This window comes from Sciurus carolinensis, chromosome 1 (assembly GCF_902686445.1).
Source record: "Sciurus carolinensis chromosome 1, mSciCar1.2, whole genome shotgun sequence".
In the NCBI taxonomy this organism is placed as follows: domain Eukaryota; kingdom Metazoa; phylum Chordata; class Mammalia; order Rodentia; family Sciuridae; genus Sciurus; species Sciurus carolinensis.
The window spans coordinates 3,611,051-3,630,244 of record NC_062213.1 but is presented as its reverse complement, the minus strand read 5'-3'; the positions used below and the strand labels follow the sequence as shown (position 1 = coordinate 3,630,244).

At 45.8% G+C, this 19,194-nt stretch overlaps 1 protein-coding gene and 1 pseudogene across 18 annotated transcripts in view; both read right to left on the bottom strand.

The window, feature by feature from the left end:
• The window catches only part of Ptk2 (protein tyrosine kinase 2), a 252,489-nt gene that overhangs the window by 75,151 nt on the left and 158,144 nt on the right, over positions 1 to 19,194 (bottom strand). For all 18 annotated transcript variants that reach the window (XM_047525728.1, XM_047525608.1, XM_047525598.1 and 15 more), the window contains 3 exons: positions 19,026 to 19,143; positions 13,422 to 13,452; positions 8,565 to 8,617 (listed from right to left, as the gene is read on the bottom strand). In XM_047525728.1, coding sequence (XP_047381684.1) covers positions 8,565 to 8,617; positions 13,422 to 13,452; positions 19,026 to 19,143 — 202 coding nt within the window. The remainder of the gene's footprint in view (positions 1 to 8,564; positions 8,618 to 13,421; positions 13,453 to 19,025; positions 19,144 to 19,194) is intronic.
• On the bottom strand, positions 10,126 to 10,882 carry LOC124987518 (cofilin-2-like; annotated as a pseudogene).

Genomic DNA, 19,194 nt, shown 5'->3' with positions numbered 1-19,194 from the left:
AAATGTTCTTATTTCACTACTGGCATACCTTATTTAGTACTGTGACTGACCTGCAGCTTTTAAATGCCAATATTTTAAGATATAATTTTCTGTCTTAGCAAAGGTTAGCACTAGACACAGAAGAAGATATAATGAAACGATCCAGATCTGCAGACAGCCACTGAAAGTACAGATATGCTTACAAACAACAAAAAACAGCTAGTAATTCAAGAATCAAGAGCATTCAATATTCTTGTGAAAATTTAACATTCAACAATAAAGAAAAAAATTGTAGAAAACTACTAGATTCTGATTTTGTAAAAGAGTTTTATGAGCAATTTACTCCACATCATCAGCGGAGACAGACTCTCAGATCTGGAGAAGCTGGCCTGCGCTGGCGAGGAGGGTGCCTGCGTGCACACCTCACCTCAGTTACTCACTCACTGCCATACCAAAACTCACTGAGGCGTCCCACTGATTTCAGTGGAGAGGACGCAGAGAGGCAGCGATGAGAGGACGACAGCAACAGTGGACAGACTGATGAAGTCCACGCGAGGGATGAGCTTTAAGACTCAGAAGGAGCCACTGCCCGACCCAGGCGGCACGCAGACACACGCTTGCCACTTCAAGCATGGGCCCTGCAAAAGGCAGGCCAGGACCATGTGGCCATCAAGATGATCAAGATGATCAAGCGATGACCTCACTGGCAGTACCAACATATAAGCAGCAGAAACGAAAAGAACTAAGGAGAACACTGATATTTTAAAAATGATGTGTTTTGATTCCAATGATACAATCTCACTGCTTGGTTTGAAAAGTCACCTTCTTCACACACCAAAGTCCTGGACCTGCATGTGACGGCCCAGGAACGTCACTCTCCCTGGAATACTGGTGAAGAAGATGGCCTGATCTGACAACTGGACGCTCAAGGGTCGGGTGGGGAGGATTAGGAGGCAAGAGCTACGTGGGACACCCTGGGGTGAAAGAGGAATTGGCACCGTGGACGAGGGCATCCCGTCAGTATTAAATGTGCTGGTTTGGTTAATTCTACTCTGTGTAAGATGAGGCCTGTGATCCTAAGACACACACAATGAGCTACAATATCAACAGTGCACTGGAGTAAACTATCTACGGGAGACTTCAATTTCACTATTCCTACAAGCGTTCTCTAAGAATAAAATCATGAAAAATAAAAATAAGGGGAACACATGCTGTTTCAGAGAAGAGTCTAGATTCAATCGTTGGCACCACCACTCATTTCCCGACTTTGGGAATGTGACTCTGCTTTCATTTCTCAGTTTTCTTACCGGTTTAACCAGGAGGTATCAAGCTACCTCAGGTAAGGAGCTGAAGGGCAACTTTCTGCTACTATTAAGTGAGCAGAAGGAGCTGGACAAGGCAGACATGGTCAGTGTGTGTGCCTGGATCCCAGGGCAGGGCCTGGTCACTGAGCAGTGAGGACACACATGTGGGGGTCCTGGAGTTGAATGTGGGTACTCCAGGAATAAGCTAGAAAAACAGGAGGGCAAGGTCTGAGGGTTTTCTTAAAATGAAACTGCAGCTGGGTGCAGTGGTACACACCTGTGATCCCAGCTACTAGGGAGCCTAAGGCAGGGTAATCACAAGTTCAAGGACAGTCTGGGCAACTTAGCAAAACCCTGTTCCAAAAATAAAAATAAAAAGGGTTGCGGATGTGGCTCAGTTGCAGAACAGGGTCCAATCCCCAGCACCGCCCCCAACCACTGGCACTGCAGTGGGGTTGCAGGTAAGACCCAAGTATGAGCGCTGTGGGAAGGGGAGGACAGGCCCCTGGACAGACTGCCAACAGGGAACACAGAGCATTCTGTGGCAGGCTGGGTGCTCAGAACACAGGTGGGACTTTGATACTCAGGACTCAAGGCTAGCATTTGTGAAGGAGCAACAATGAGAAGCAAGAGGCTCCCTTCACCTCCTGTCCCAGGACTGCAAGGCTCCGTGGAGGAAGCAGTCATTGTCAACAGGGTGCCCAGCATGGTGGCACACACCTGCCACATGTGAAGGGGGCACTTTGTACAAGAGGAAGGTGACAGACAGGTTCAGAGCAGAAGCTGTGGGTTAAGAGGAGTGGCAGAAGGCTCAAGTGAGGTGTTGGGGGCTAAGAGAGAGCAGAGGAAGGTAGCAGGGATGTTCAGGGTTGTCTGGGTGACACAGGAACCTGAGGCTTCTGCAGGGATAATGGCAAGAGTCCAGGTGGGGGTCACTGTTGACCTTTTGGGCTTTGTCTGCATAAAGTGAGGTAAAGTTCCTTCTGGCCGCTCCTCTCAGGAGCATCTGGTGCTGGGGATGCTGAGCTCTGCAGTCTGATAGACAGGCTTCCCAGCAAGTCAGCCCACCTACGGTGGCCATGGGGACTCTGCACCACCGTGTGGAAAATCCATTCATTTATAATGATATTTCAAAAAGACCACCCTAAAGGACAAAAACTACATCTGGCTAGTGAGATAAAACTTCTTATTTTAAAAACTGGGAATTAAAGAAAAAGAAAGGGCTGTTTTTTCCTGTTTCTCCAGTAGTACACATTCCCCAGGATAAGTGTGTCCAAAAGTATTCCCGCAGAAGGAAGGAGTGACAGTCTGCACCCTGCCCACTGTGGTCCCTGATGAAAGCCAGGCATGGATGTCAACAGCTGCTAAAACAAAAAAGCGGGAACGTTGTAAGTGATGGACAAGAGGCTGGTGGGACCTAATACACTGATCAATCACCAAGAAAGAAAACAGCTCCACATCACTGATGAGCCACTGTCTTTCCTTCATCCTTTTTCTTGCTTGCTGTACTGGGAATTAAACCCAGGGCTGCACACATGCTAGGTAAGTGCTCTACCACTGCACTACATCCCAGTCCATTTATTTTTTATTTTGAGACAGGGTCTAAGTTGACAAGGCTGACCTCGAACTTGTGACTCTCCTGCCTCAGCTGGGATTACAGGCCTGCATCACCGCGTTTAGCAGCTGTGAAGCAGTCTTGCTGGAGTATATATATCACTGGCTCTCTAGATCCTAACAACTAGTTTACAGGGACCAAAGGAGCCAGAGATGAACAGTTAAACAAAATGGTGTCACAGAGACGTAAACGTGGAGTGTAGGGAATGCAGGGTGAGCGCCAGCATTTCTTCAAGGCTAAACGCCATTACAAAGGACAGGGAGGCCCAGATGCCAGACGTGGAGAGGCAGTGAGCATGTTCCACAGGCATCACTTGCTGGACTTGTTTGTACAAGGCAAAGTGTGAAGATGGGGCAGTAAGGGAGATTTGAATGCTGGCTGGATATTTGGTAATGTTTTTAAAGGGTCTAATTTGTAACAAACATAGATTTTCTTAAAAAAACCAGTGGGGATTATGTGTCTGTGTAATTTGCTGGAGGCAGAAATGAAATAGGCCTGGCCAAGAGTCACAGACTCCGAGTGATGAGCACGTGCAAAATCACGAGACGATTCTATGTTCTCTTCTACATGTGTTGGACATTTTTCATGATGAAAAATTAGGGACATGAATCAAAGGTGTAACACATAGTGGACACTTTAATAATTTCTGCTCGCTGCTATTTGTTATGACTCAAGCAGCTTCGATTTTAGTCCACAATTGCTCTAGAGTCACTATAGGCTACACAAACTGGGCCCTGAGGTCTAACTCTACAATTATATTTTAAAGTCTCTAGTATTCCTTTAAAGTTTTTCTCTGCAAAGAAAAAAATAATGGGGCCGTTTGATGTTGGCAATATTTTTTTACATTTAGCAAGATGATTCTTGGGCTTCTTGCCTATTAGTTATATATCTTTAAAAAGATCATTAAGGTTTATTAATGATTGTGTTGAGCAGTTGAGCCTGAAGATTAAGGCGTACACCCAAACACTGCCAACCGTGAAGCACACACTATCAGAAAGACAGAAGCACAATTCTGTTCAAAATACACTCATGAGGCCTGGGGTTGTGGCTCAGCACAGTAGAGCACTTGCCTTAGCACATGTGAGGCACTGGGTTCGAATCTCATCACCACATAAAAAATAAAATAAAGGTAATGTGTACATCTACAACTACAAATATTTTTAAAAAATTCACGAAGCATTTCATTCTTCTGATGTGGAGGTGTTGGGGAGAAGACATGAATAACTATTCTGGAAAAACTGTTCCTAGGATGGAGGCAAGAGATCTGTGGGGGTGGGTCTGTGAAATCAAAAGTCCTCCCTGCTCAGCTGTTGCTCCCCGCCTCTCCAGGACTGCCCACAGCCAATGTACCTGGCACTGGGGCTCTCGCAGGGCACATTTCACGGCCAATGGTGTTATCTCAGTGCCTGTGTGATATCTGAGATCCTCAACTCCCAGGAAACCAAAGGAGAATGAGGTAACTGAGTGGCACCCTTGAATCTGAGGAGTGGCAGGCAGAATTCTGGTGATGCCAAGGGGGGCGAGGGAGGGCTTTGAGGAAGAGGGCAGCAGGGTGGCCTCCTTGGTCACTCACATCCTTACCCAAGCACAAGGTCAAAGTGTCTCTGTGAAGCCAGACTGCAAGCTTCCCAATGGCTTAGCATCTCTTCTGATACCAGGCTGATCACAAAACACGAAAGATTGCTATGAAATCAGAATAATATCCAGGACTCCAGGTACTAGAAACACGTCAGTCATGTGTGAAATCTACCACTTTGTGCACAAAAAAAATTATCGGCAGTATTTTGATTATGTCATAAAGCATGTAATTTACAAAATGAACGTCTTACCTAGTAGGTAAGAATACTCTAAAATTTAAGCAACATTTGCTTGTTTGTTTTCCCATTCAAATTCTGAAAAGCCAGCATTTAAATCAAGCATTCAGCAGATGCGACTACCTTGGGAAACACAGTATTATAAAAATTGTAGTCAGAGTGTAAAACCAGATATAAGTAGCTCTTTCAAACTTAAATACAGAACAGACTTTTGAATTTTAGCAGAAGAGTCAGTACTCTATTATTTCAGTTTAGGGGAGAGAAAACTATCATGGAATACCCACATGAAAGTATTACTCTGTTCCACACACATCAAGATTTTGGAACAAACCAATGGGATCTAATGAAAAGACAATGAGCCTCTGAGTCCAGGATCTGGGCTCCTATCATGAGCAGCACTAAGCCGGGTTGAGTGCTTAAGCTCCCAGAGTGGCAGTTTTCTCACCTGTGGAGTGGAATGTCGCAGGCTGTCCTGAGGCTCCACCTGGGCATGAACGGAAAGTTCCTACCAAGCATAGTGACTGCTGGGTTCCAATCACACTTCAGCACTACTTGTGTTTACACAGTATGTAAGGCCTGCTGTTAAATGTTTTAATATTTCAGGATAATTTTTGGTTACTAATTTGAAATACCTAAAGAAAATTATGTATATGGTTAAAAACCAAGCCAAAAATAGGTTACGATTTTTCTTAAGTTTGCAATACTGAAAATAGCCCTAGTGGCACATTTGTACTTTAGCACAAAAGGGCTGGTTGAGACAATCCAACTAAATATTCTTACTGTCAGTGAAAAAGGTCACTATGCTCGTCTCCATGACGAGACACAAAAGAGAAAAACTGCCATCTGTAGTCCTCTTGTGTACCATCCAAACATTAAACAAGAGTCACGGCCAGGATGCAAAGGCATCACAAAGTCAGCTCTGAGCACTGATTTGGAAACATCTGTATTCCCAGGCACTTTTCTCCTCCTTCCACTCTGTTCCAGCAGCACTACCAAGAAGGGCACGCTTCCCTCTCTGAGCATATGCAGATCCCACACAGCAGACTGACGGCTGGCCTCTCAGATGCACCCTAAGTTCTACCAGAGCTCTACAGTGGTTATGTATTTCTTAAACACTAAATACTTGGTCTTAAAAGTCCTTTAGGCCCTCAGAATAGTATGCCTAGGGAAACATTATTCTGTTAGGTATTTCTGAAAACCTCTGTTAATCTCATTTTCATAGAGAAGCTGCCCAAATTTCAAAGTTAAGACCCTCCAGGAAGAGGCTGCACTGTCTGCTAGGTTGGCTGCTAAGCAGTGGGGAATGGGGATCTAGAGGAACCTCCACTCTGAAAGAGTGCTGGGGGCCAGAGGAGGTAGCATCTGGTAGGAAAGCAGACCATCTCTGCAGCTGGCCTGCACACAAAACAGGTTTGCTTGAGGCAGATGCCCCAGGGTCCAGCAGTGTGTCAGCACCACAGTCCATATTGGAGGGACGTATCCAGGCAGAGAAATAACCTGGGACAGGGTCTGTTAATAGTACTGGTTTTCCAGGTGTCAGTTTAACAAAGATATTTCAAGAAATGCTGAATTATTGCTCTAAGTGAGTGCGATGCACAGGTGGTTGGATGCTGCGTGACTCTTTGTGGCCAACAGAAATGTACCAAGCTTGTTAGTCTAATTTTGCCTACATGAGCAGCAGCAGGTGGAATGACTACAATTGACAGGACACTCAACCAACAATCCTATCACTAACCGCAGTGGCCATTCCTCTCTGTTGGATTGGTAGTCACCCAGGACCACCTTGTGTCAAAGGACTCTCAGCTCTGGAGAGACTGCTGTGACGCTGAGAAGAGCAAGGCTGTGGTCCCCACAGCCCACAACTCAGGTACAGAAGGGGAAGGTGGCCTGTGGGCAGGGGACGGCCTTCAAGAGCTGAGCCAGAGAGCTTGTGCTTCATCTGATGGGTGCTAAATCATCACTGTAAGTTTCTGACCCAAGTGATGTGTACTTAAAATTAACATGGTAGCAAAAGAAGTAACAGAGATGAAGGTGTAACCTTGCTAAGGTACACCTAGGAACAAATTATAAAGGCAGAATCGGAAGAAATTAAGATAGGCACTGAAGCTGGAGAGTCAAGTTTGAGCACTGATTATACCTTCTGCTAGCTATGTAATCTTGAGTAAATTACTTAACCTCTGTGTGCCTCAGTCTTCTTCACCTGCATACCAAGAACGACCTCATCAGGCCATTGTGAGGACTACAAGAGTAGATGAAGAAGAACACAGAACACACAGAACATGAGCCAGAGCCGGGACAAGACCTGTCCTGCAAGCACCCCGCACAGGTCAGCTTTCTGCTCTGTGTCTGAATTAGGATAAAAACTGGGAGTGTGTACAGAAGGGGTGGCTGGGAATGCAAATGCAGAGGAGTGATGATGACCAGCTGCTAAAAGAAACAGAGGTTCAGCCTGAAGAATGGAGGTTGCTGGTGAAGAGATCAGTCAAACTGAAGGACAAGAAGCTTCTGTGCAACCTACTTGATCACCCAAGACAGATGCAGAATCATGCTCATTAGCCCAACAGGAGCTCAGCTTGCTCTCAGGCAGGGGTGACCATGGATAGTGTGTGTGGCAAGCACAGAGCTGGGGCATTCAGCAGACCCTGGGCCTCACCGTAGAAGCTGCTCTTCAGACTCGGAGGCAGTGCAGGCCTCGCCTACTCTACAGAACACCCTTGGATGCCCTGGGCCCTTTGTGCCTCTGGACTGTGCTTAGGGGACATGGTGGCCTCCCTCTCTACCAGACTGTCAACTGTGAGGCTGAGTGTTGCTGGGTGACCCTCAGCTACTGCCTGAGTCTTGCATTAGGCTTGTGGAGAGATGAATGTGTACTGGAGAACTGGGTGGGCAGCACTGAGAAGGCCTCTGCCATAGGCCGAGGGTCTGTGCCTGGAGCAGGGATGCAAGACACACCCTGCAGAGGGCATGTGCTGTGCTCCTGTGCAAGAAAGACAGGAAGTTACATTTTAACGTTGGGCACTATGAGAGAATACAGTATCAACTAGGCAAAAGAACGAAACCAAATTTCAGGAAAAACTAACTCATAGCAAATTAAACAGGAATTGAGTCCCTGTTATACCGGAGACTAATAATAATTTTCTCAGGAAGCTACTATTTTAGAAATAGAACATACACATTCCTATTTTTGTCTAAGAACAGATGAAACACACAGGTATGCAGATCCAACTCTGGTACATGTGCCTGTATGAACAGCCAAGTTGGGTCCTGGGAAGGCGCTATCTCCAGCCTCTCTATCTTCCATATTTTCAGATGGAAAAAAAAAGGCACATGTATTTTAAAAACATACAAGAAAGGCACACCACACTCATCACACCAGCATATAGTTAAGATAACGCTTATGCCAGCATCTTAACTATATGTAAAAGAACCATATCCAAACACCATTGTGTGTTCATCGAGAAAGACAAAAACCATTTGAAAATGTTTCACGTTTCTTGAAATTCAAAAGACAATAAATGTACGAAATATATATATGGCTTTAAATTGTGAACTGCAAAGATAAATTACAATGGCAATATCAAAAGTAATAATTTCACTCCAAATATAATTAACATGAAAAACTGAAAAACCACCCAGAATTTATACAGCACAGAGAGTGATCTGGTATTTCACAATTCTCATCTAAAACAACAAAACCTCTAAGCCGCATTTACAACTACTTAATGATGGTAAAACCATGCGAGTCCCTCTTCTAAGCTAGTCCAGCAGGAGCCTTCACAGTGGAAGTGGAGGGAGGTCGGGGATGCCCCTCGCCTGGCAGGTGCTACAGAGGCCTCTCCCTCGGGCCCTTACCTGACACAGAGACCGCATGTGTCCGCACGCCTTGCTTCTCACTGTTGGCCAACCTGCAACAGATGGGAAAGATGAGCGCTGTCTTCCCGCTCCAGGCCCCAACCAGCAGGGAATGGCTTTGGGTTAGAAGGACCCCACTTCACAGGGAGATTAGATTTCAGAAAGGTGTTTCATTTTTAGTTTTTAAACTGGATTCTAGTACTTGGGGTACTACCTGGGGAGACTGCTTTTCTTTTTATGCTTTAAAGATAAAACAGAGAACTGGTCTGGGGCTCAGTTGCAGAATGCTTTCCTTGTGCAAAACCCTTGGTGCATCCCCAGAATCACAAAATAAAGAAATAAATTCATTAAAAAAGAGTTATCTAAAGAAATGATTAACTTCTTTGGGAAAGTTACTCATGATGGTGGTTTAAAACCAGCACTATCATGGAAAGTGGTGTGTGTGGATTATACAGAATTTTGCATTTAAGTGCTAGACCATAAGGACTGCTGAAAAGTTAGGAGAAAAAAGCCACACAACTGGCTCTCTAGGACATAACTTGGGAACTAGGGTGTGGCTCAGTGACAGAGGCTTGCCTGCCATGCATGAGCCTCTGGCTTCCATCCCCAGTTCTGTGGGGATAAAAAGGATTTTTGTTTTTTTTGAGACACTGTAACGTGATTGGTTCATCTTAAATTTACACCATGTAAAAATGTCAGGAAGTAGACTGATACATATTGCCATTTACAGACTGCAAAAGGGTGATATTCTGCAACTATTTGAAATCTTGTATCTTTATTATAAAAATTGAAGTTCTTTGCTAAGGAGTCACCATTTCTCTCCTATTACAGCTGCATGACTGCAGCTTTTGCATTTTTTTTTAACACCACAATTTTTATTTCAACATGGCCATTTTTGTGAAGGTAAGGAGTCTGCTCTCAAAATAATGGTCCCTTTAGGGCTCTCTTATACAGAAATTGCCACCATGGCTGATATTTAAAGTATCTTTAGTGCTACAAGACTCACAAAGTAGACATAACTCCTATGCTTACTCAAGTGTATGCTCAACTGAAAGCAAAAGCATTAACGACAGCTACTTCCTCTAAGAAGACATGTAGGTATTGGGCATGAACACTAGGTACCAAGATAAACTGGTGACAGTGAAACAACTGTCCTTTGATCCTTTGGGGGATCAAACTCATTTTTTAAAAAGTGCTATTAGTGCACAGTGTTATAATTATGCTGCCATGTCACAAAGGAAGCCTGCCCAGGCGGGTGAGGCACACAAGTGCTCAGGCCCTCCCAGAGCCACAGTCGAGGGCACTGTATGTGGTACTGAAGGAGTTCACCACCTGGCCAGCAGACAACGCTTCCAAGGTGTCTCCTCTGCCGCCCTTCACAGTACCACAAGCTGTTCACACCTACAGCCACATTCACAGCAGTGCTTGCTGAAGGGGGCACACAGCCCAGTGTTTAGGCTAAGCAAGACAGGAAGCACTCCTCAGGTTCTACATAAAGGTGACCATATTAAAGTGTCAAACGGCAATCACTGACAGTGGCTTGAGTGAATGAATATCTCCTTCATTCACTGTGTTGGAAGGGTCCAGTGGAAAGGGGGGAAAACACCTAATGATATTCCAAAGGACAGAGTGGGAGAAATGAAAACCACTTAAGATCCACATGGCACCAGACTGTCATTTTATACAGTGGTCTTTCTTCAAGTGCAACTACTATGTTACCTCCCAATTTCTCTCCAAGGGTTGAATGGTCCCTAATATCATCCAAGCCATTCACTTGCCACTTGTGTTTAATACCTGTATATTACTTGTTTTGTTTTGACTTGACACTGGGGATTGAACCCAGGGGCAATTTACCAGTGAGCCATGTCCCTAGTCCTTTTCATTTTTTTACGTTGAGACAGGGTCTTGCTAAGTTGCTGAGGCTGGCCTTGAACTGGTGATCCTCCTGGCTCAGCCTCCTGAATGGAGGCTGGGATTACAGGTGTACACCACCATGCTCGGATGTATATTTCCTTTGAACAGCATCTTTAGAGCTAGCATAAATGATATTGCTTTTCAAAGTGTGCACGTTCAGGAGCCCAGAATATACACACTCGGTCTTCACTCTTCCACTCTTCTGTTTTGTATGTGGTATCCTACAAAATATGTCAGCAATCATTTAGGGACAGCAACCTCACAGAAGATGTGTGGAGGTCCTCTCCAGTACCACCATCACCCAACAAAACTACAATTATTTGTCTTTTGTCATTCCTAAACAGAAGAGAACTGCTGCTTTTTCTGATTTCCACTTGTATAGATTCCCTTGCTTTTGTTATCATTACAGACTGGTGATTTCATTATTCCCTGTAACTCCAGCTGCCCTCGTGCCTATGGCAGCTACTCTGAACTGTACCCCTGGGCCTCGCAGGATCCTCACCTGTGTGGACACTGCTCCCTCGTCTGTGGCCAGCATCCTGCCACCTCTCAGTAGTGGTGGTAAATGTCCTGCCACTCTGGGATTTGTGCAAACTCCACTCTTCAGAATTCTGCTTCATTTATTGTTTATCTAATATCTATTTCCACTTCTACTGCCTTCTTCATTCACTTTCATATCTGTTTATGACCCCATGTTTTAGACCTCAAAGTCATTCCTTAACTTTCCACAAGGAAAAGGAATGAAGACACACAAGCAAGCATTCCTTCCCGGCCTGGGTGGGGACCCTCTTCATCTGTCAACCATGCAGACGCTGTGAAGCGCTCTTCCTCAAAGCCAGAGGAGAGCCACTTCCCCCACCCCCAACAGCTATGGTGCACCCCAGGTGTAGATCCTGGTCAAGGTCAGGCCTGCAATTCCACAGGACCCTGGTGTTCAGAGAGCCGACGGCCAGTGCACGGTGTGGGTAAGAAATAAGCTCTACAGGGAAATTTACAGGCAAGTGCTACCAGGATGCCCTCTGGCTTGAGGCCCAGTTTTCCAGAGGAAGTGATGCAGCAACAGACCTGAAAGATGAGCAGGGCTTCAGCAAGGGGTAGGGGCAGAGTGTGTCATGCTGGGTAAGAATGCTGTCAAAGACTTTATGGAAAAGAATGGACATTTGCTTTAGCAACTGAAAAAGTCCAACAGACCTGAAGAATGCAGTGAGGCTGGTGAAAACTATGGCTGGAAGAGTCGGCAGGAAATGGGGCAGGTTCTGTAAGACAGGACACTGGGAAGTGTGATGGGCTGACAGATCTGTCTCCATGAGAATGTTTTAGGCCAGACTCTAAGGGAAATGACTAAACAGACTCCATTTTGCTCTGAGACTCCATGTTACGTAGGAAATAAGCTTCTCCCATGGGAACACCCCACCTCTGTACCCATCATCAGTTACTTAGTGTGACATGTTCAACAATACAGAGTGATAATTCCTATGTAAAGAAACATTGCTCTCTTTTGATCCCTATTGCTCCTAAACAATGTACCATGTGAATGGTGATTGTGTGGATGTTAGTAACCATTATTTAGTTTGTTCCTAGGTAGGGTCGTTTTGACCCACTTCCCCCTCTGTCGATGATCTCATGATGTTAATGTGTAATTTCGAATCATAGCAACAGACACTTATGACCCTATGGTCGGGGTTGTTCTCCCAGCAGCCATTCTTTGGGGCAGTCAGACAGTCAGCTGCCGGCTTAATAAAGACTCTCAAATTTGGACTTCTCAGTGATGATCGGTCTGTTCTTAAGTTGCGCCCCGTAACAGGAAGTTGTCTAAAGAGTGACAGCAAGCCAGGTAAGAGCTTAAATTAGGGCTGTGCCTGGCACTACAGGGTAGAGGAGGACAGAATGGTGGGCAGACTGGGCAGGAAGGTCTGCAGGAGGTGTGTGACATGAGCGGACAGAGGGGCCTGAGACTGCCCTGCCTGCGTGGGTGGCCTTGGCTGGGGTCCGGGAAGATGGCCCTAGGGACTTCCCACTGTCTTGAGAGGGCAGGCTGCTGTGCCTGAACTTCTTGCGTCAACAAGGCAGTCTACATTGGGCTCTGGCTTTCCTCGTGGGAATCTGGCTTGTGGTACATGGCACGCCACCAGCCTCTGTAAAAACCCGGGGCGCTGAGCTGACAGGCAGTATGCTGGGGGAGTGCGTCCTGCATGCCCCTGGAGAGACCACTGGAAGCCTGCTCCCTGGCTTCTTTGGACTTTCCCCCTTTGCTGTGTGACCACAGGCTAAGCTCTGTTTGCTGCTGGACCTGGGTGGTCCTAGTGTCCCCCATAGGGTCCACTGCAGAAGACAGGGAAAACAATTGCAACACCAGGGGCAGTGGGTCTGATACACCTCGAAGAGCAAATGGAGGGAGTTAAGAGAAGGGCTGTGTGGAAGCAGCCCAGGACACCCAGGCACCTCCTAGGCTCTACTGCTCCTTCACCTGCATGAGAACAGCTGGAACCCAGCTCTCACGTCCGGGCCCCAGTTCCTAGCACGCTGGCTGCAAGTACAGAGCTAATACATGGGTTCTTTTGGCATTACTATTTGATTTCTATAATTTTAAAGACCAACACACCTATTATGAAACTTGTAACATTAATAAGCAAGAGTATTAGCATAAATTATTGATGTTTAATTTCCCTACTTATAAAATAGCAGAACTCTTCTCAGGTTCTTGTAAGGTGTGCGATAAGGCCATGAAGTGGGTATTTGACAATGGCCCATCTTGCATTATCATCATGATATTCTTTAGCTCCTTAATTAAACTTTTCCCTTAACCTGAATTCCTGTTGGAAGTGGAAATGGATCTGGGTCACGATGGGAGGATGTGGGATCTTTCAGGTGGTGGGTGATGTGGCACAGCAAATTCCTTTAGACTCCCCCAACACTGAACATGGCGCACACAGCAGCACTTACTTGGGTATTGATGGCAAAGCTCGTTCACCTTCTGGGGAAAAAAAGGAAAGAGAGGCGTGAGGTTGCTTTCATTCCTTTTTGTAGATTATGCATAGACATCAGGGAATAAGGGCTTGCCTCCTGGGATTTAGCAGACCCTTTAAACAAGTCAGCACACTGTGTCTTAGCTGTCCAAATACCTATCACAAACAGACTGTTACGTGCATACTGTTTAAAAGGCTTGCTGAATCATAATAAAAAACTAAGATGATACTTCAATAAAAGATTTCTAAAATCAAAATCAAACTTCCTTGCCAAAGGACTTTCAAACATTCTACATTTTAACAAAAACATTCACCAGTAACAGCACCAAAACCTGTGTAAGCAGCTTGGTGAAACACCAGGTGAGTGTAACTGCCAGAGGAGTTACTGCATCCCAGAAGCAGAGGCACAGGGAGGACCCTATTGGCTAAAGAGTGTGCCAAGCAGCTACGAGCAGGGGCGCTCAGGGCGGGGCCCCTCTGTGCAGAGCAGGGCAGCTCTTTGGGGTGCAGTGACTGGCTCACACTGGGCCTCCTGTGAGTCCTTTCTGGTTTTTGCACCTTCAAATTCAACTTTATTTTTCTCAGTCCAGTTGATCACCATTTGATACACTATATACTTTCTTATCTATTTTGTCTTAACAGTTTATTCATGCTACTCATGTTTCCATGAACCTTCTAGGCATGCAGGGCCTTGTGTGTTCTGTCTGCAGTAGGTGCTAATGAACTCATGAGGACAGGGTCCCTTCTCCAGTCTCACTTTCTACTACTCCCAGATCTTGTCCCTGGCACTTAGTGCCACCCTGACTGCGATAGGCCCGATTTCATGGGTGCTCTCCTTCCAGTGGGAACTTCTTCCTCATTCCTTACCAGTCCTCTGAGGCTCAATCCCAGCACCGTTTTCTGTAGACCTGCGTCTGCTATAGGCAGAGCACTCCACACAGCAGAGATCTGTGGACTACTTGCCCTGCCCTGTGGCACCCAATACCTGCAGGGCACCTGGCACTGAGGTAGCTCTCAGGCCATTGCTTGAGGAAGGAGGACATAGTTACCCTGGGGCCCCCAAGTGACTGCCTCTTTCAGGGACCCTGTGAGATCTGTATAACAGGGCATGCACATGCACACGCACACGCCCACAGCAGAGCTGCAGCACCTCAGTGCCAGCAGCCTTGACTGCTGAGCTGGATGGCCAGTTGGCATGCTGCAAAGACTGTGTGTCAGAGTGGGGAAGCCCACAATGAGCTCACTACCCCTGGGCATGACCACACTCGATACCGTCACTCAGCAAGACGGCCTTTCCAGTGACATGGGTGTGATGTTTAGATTCAGCTTTTAGATATTTTTGTGCTCTGTGAAACTTCTACTTCCTCTGAGAGAAAAATCAATCATTCTGTTTATGAATAATACAGATTCCAAAGTAGCTGGGCATGGGCAGAAGTTAGCTGTGACAAGGTAAAGGGCAACTGGAGAGTCCTGAGAGTGAACCTGAAGAAGTGAGAAGGCAGCAGACACCATCTTCAGAGCGTCAGGAAACCACACACTTATTAACTGGAGTGCTCAGTCTGCGAGTTAGGTTTCACCATGCCTTTAAATGAGTCAACACAGCGTCTCACGTCTGTCAGGATAGATCTTATTCCTCTGAATACATGCTTTTAAGAATCTTTGCATCGCCTTCCATTTTGTTTGAGTTGCATGACTTTTCATTTCAATTTCTGAATCAAAGATTTTCTCTACCGGTCTTTTTGCATTTAATATAGATTCACTGTAAGAAATCTAAATTGTGGGACTGGGGATATAGCTCAGTTGGTAGAGTGCTTGCCTTGCAAGCACAAGGCCCTGGGTTCAATCCCCAGTACCGAAAAAAAAAAAAAAAAAAAAAAAAAGAAATCTAAACTGTGAAGTATACCCAGTAAAGAAGGAGGGGAAGCCAATGGCTGGCTCCCCAGGAGCACTGTCCACCTCCCGCGCCTTCCTGATGCTGCAGGCACTTAGGACACCAGCCCTGCATGGACACAGAGGCACACGCCTGCACCAGGTGCTGCAGTCCCACATCAAGCCCATCGGCCGTCATCAAGGGTGCAGCACTGCTGTCTGCATACTGATCCCTGCTCTGCTTCTGGCTTCTGCTGTCTGGGACAGCACGAGGGATCGTCCTGTGGCAGTGCTGCCAGGGGACCGCAGCCAGTGTGCCTATGGCCTGTTGGCAATACTGCACTAACTGGCACCAAGTAGGTAGCAGCATGCTCCCAATGCCTGGTGCAGTGGCTGATAGCTGCTGTTTTTAAAAATAACCTAATAAATGCAAAATGACATATGTCCCTGTTTGGGTCCATGTTTATAGGACATCTGCATGCTCATTCTTCTACAAGGTGCTGTTTCTATGTTGGGCTTTTATTCAATGAGCTAGAAGAACACATGAAAAATAAAGTTGTGATTCTTTATGTGTCATAAACATTTTTCGCCCCATGTTACAGTTTTAAAATGTCCCTCTCTTACGAAAAGGAGTATTTTAGTTGTATAGCAACACCTACCCACTTCTCTTCCACCTTCTGGGTTTTGAGCTGCAAGCAGGAGCTCACCCTCTATGGCAGAGTGCAGCACTGGCTGCGGTTCTGCGGGAAATCTCAGAGAGCAAGGTTAAAGCACACAATTCTTTCCTCCAAGGGGAATTTTACTAAATCACAAAACTGTGAACTTTCTTGCAGGTAAGGATAGGTCAGCTAATGCCCCAGTCAGGTCAAGGCCATATACTGATGCTGGTGGAGCCTGGTCAGGACGTTTTGGTCCAGTTTGTGACTTTTATTATGTTTTCTGTCAATAAACATCACCTTTAAGAGCACTTTATAAATCCAAAATAACAAAGGTAGATCAACACACACATAGTGCACGTGGGCGACACAGAGCTGACCAGCCAATTCCTACCGCTACGCTGTTAGGCACCTGTGCCTGCACATGCTGCCGCTATGCAGTAGCTTATAATCTAGAGACAGACCAGCATGCATCATTTTTAAAGCAATTTTTTTTGGTTGTTGATGGACCTTTATTTTATTCATTTATTTAAATGGGGTGCTGAGAATTGATCCCAGTGCCTCACACATGCTAGGCAAGCACTCTACCACTGAGCCACAACCCCAGCCCCAAGCATATGTCATTTTTATTGAAAGCCTATTGCCAGGAAAACAGTGTAACAGATTTGAGAAATACACTTCATGTTATTTGAATTTTTCTTGTATTTTAAAACTTCAAATGTATTTTAACTGATAAATAAAAACCTGTACACCATAGGTACCCAGGATGCCTCAGTACACATATGGCCAGCATCGTGTTCAGATCAGGGCAGACCCAAGCCACCTCCTGACCAATTCATCATCCTTTATGGAGAGACATTCAAGACCCTCCTCCTGGCTCTGTGAAAGATGCCATGTCAGAGTTTCTGTTCCTTATCAGACCGTCTCCTCTCACCTTTGCCCCTACCCAGCCTTTCCATCATTCTGGGGGAACAAATCTCAATTAAAAAAATGCACATGTTTTTGCACATACATTTCTGACTACTATCCTTTAAAAAGGGTTGACTTCAATATTAAATCAAGTAGGCAATAAATATGGTTTTGCCTCAGGGACTTATTCAATTGTTAAGTAAAAGGCTGGGCTACAGCTCAGTGATTGAGTGTCTGCCTAGCAGGCCAACACCCTGGGTTTGGTCTTTGGCACCACAAAAATCACAGTCATGTAATATATAAATATGCTAGGATTCAGAATAAGATACATTCACCCTAAAAGACACTGTAGAACTGGCAGCAGCCAACAAGCAGCTCTTCATGCAGAGTATTTTCCTTCATTTTCTTCCCTGTGAATGAAACTCTAAGGGTACCTCATCTCATGTTCCACAGCACAGCGTTCCTCCCTTTAAGACCAAGAGTGAATTAGCTGTGCAGTGGGCATGGGGATATCCTGACCCCTTAAATGTGGGATGGATCAGTGCCTACTGTTTGAATGTTGTTATTAGGTATTAAATATATTTACAAAACAGTGATAAAAAACATTTTAGGGTGAAATTATGAAATTATTTACTAAAAAGGAGACAGAGGATACACTATATCCAACATTTGTTCCAAAGCACTTTCTGAAGGAATTAGCTCAAGACATTTAAATACTTGCAAGGTATAGTGGCCTACTTAAAGCACAAAGTGAAAAATCAAATACGTATGGCTGCAGAGGTTTTAACTGAAGGGAGCTTCGAACATTTCTGAAAGCAATTTTATTACTACCTTTTAGATGAAGGAAACTTCAATAAACACACACATTGTAGAAAAGCACACAGACAGTCTTCCCTGGCGTGCTCTTCATGGGAAGAGCCTCTGTGAGGTGCACCATATCTGGCCTCATGCGCTTGGGGGTCTGTCAGTGCAGTGTGGCTGTGGCCTCAGCTCTTGCTCCAGAGCACAACCATGTCCCCACCTTCTAAACGTGACACCCATTGGAAACACATGCCCACTGCATTCCCACTGTGCCCAGGGTGCTCTGTGGTCAGAGCTGTCCTGCAGGGCAGGGGGGGGCTCTCTGGACTCCATCCCAGGAGTGAGTCTTTGTCATTCATTTCGCTTGTGTGACCCTCCCCTCTGGTTGCTATTTAACTCAATCCAGTTTGCTGGACACAACACATATAGCCTTGGGATTCTTTCTGACCATCCTGGTCACTAGATGAGTGCTGGAAGGGTCTAGGCCATCAAGGCAAACTCTGCAGAGTGCTGCAAGCCACTTTAAGCTACCATTTGGGGTCCACCCAACAACCCTACAAGGTGGCATCTTCCCTTTTTTACAGAAGAGGTCTCAAAGTCAAGGCTAATCTACTACGTCAAGACCCAGCACGACAGAAGAATGTGACTGAGCTTCTGTGCAAGCCTGCCCTCCCCCCCAGGAAGTCACCAGCCTCCCCACACCATGAAGGCAGGTCTGCCACTCTGCTCTGTGGAGTCAGGCACTGACAGATGCCAGTGCAGGGGACTCATGACACGACCCACTGGCTGACACAACTCCAGAGCCCAGGCTTCCCTGAATCATGCTACGCTAGTGTCCCGCCGGGAATATTTTCACTTGATCATTTATGAACTCCAGATTCTCTGGAACATGTTTTGCTTTGTTTGCAAAACTCCTGTGGCACTTCTGAAAGGACAGACACCTTTCTAGGTTATTTATTCCTTCTAATCTTTGATTTCACATCATGATTTAGAATTTATTTTATTCAACTATTCTAACCTTTTCAAGTATCTTAGAAAAAGCAAGAAATAAACTTTATTTAACATGAGTTAAAAACAGAATAAAAATCTCGAAATTTTACTTAAAGTACTAGCAGTAACTCAGAAAACGCTCTAAGTGGGCTGTGCCAACAGGGGTCTGCGAGTGCAGGCCACGCTGTCTTTACCTCCACTTGGTTCAGCACCACAGCACACACCACAGAAGCAAGCACCTTATCCATCCATCAGGTCTTGACATTACAGCGTGACGGAACAAGGGGAAGGCTGCCAGGGGAGCACCTCTACCTGCTCAGGAGAAAAGAGGGGCTAGGACAGAAGCAGAGCCTCACCTCTCTGAGGTCTGATGATGAAGGACTGCGTGGCTCCACTCACCAGCCGGCAGTACCCGTCTATCAGGTCCGCCATGTTCTCCGCGATGCTCAGGGATGGGGCTGTCACTGTCAGAGGCTGAACAGGGGAAAAACCAAGAAAGAGACGCTATTGTTCTTCCAGCAACCA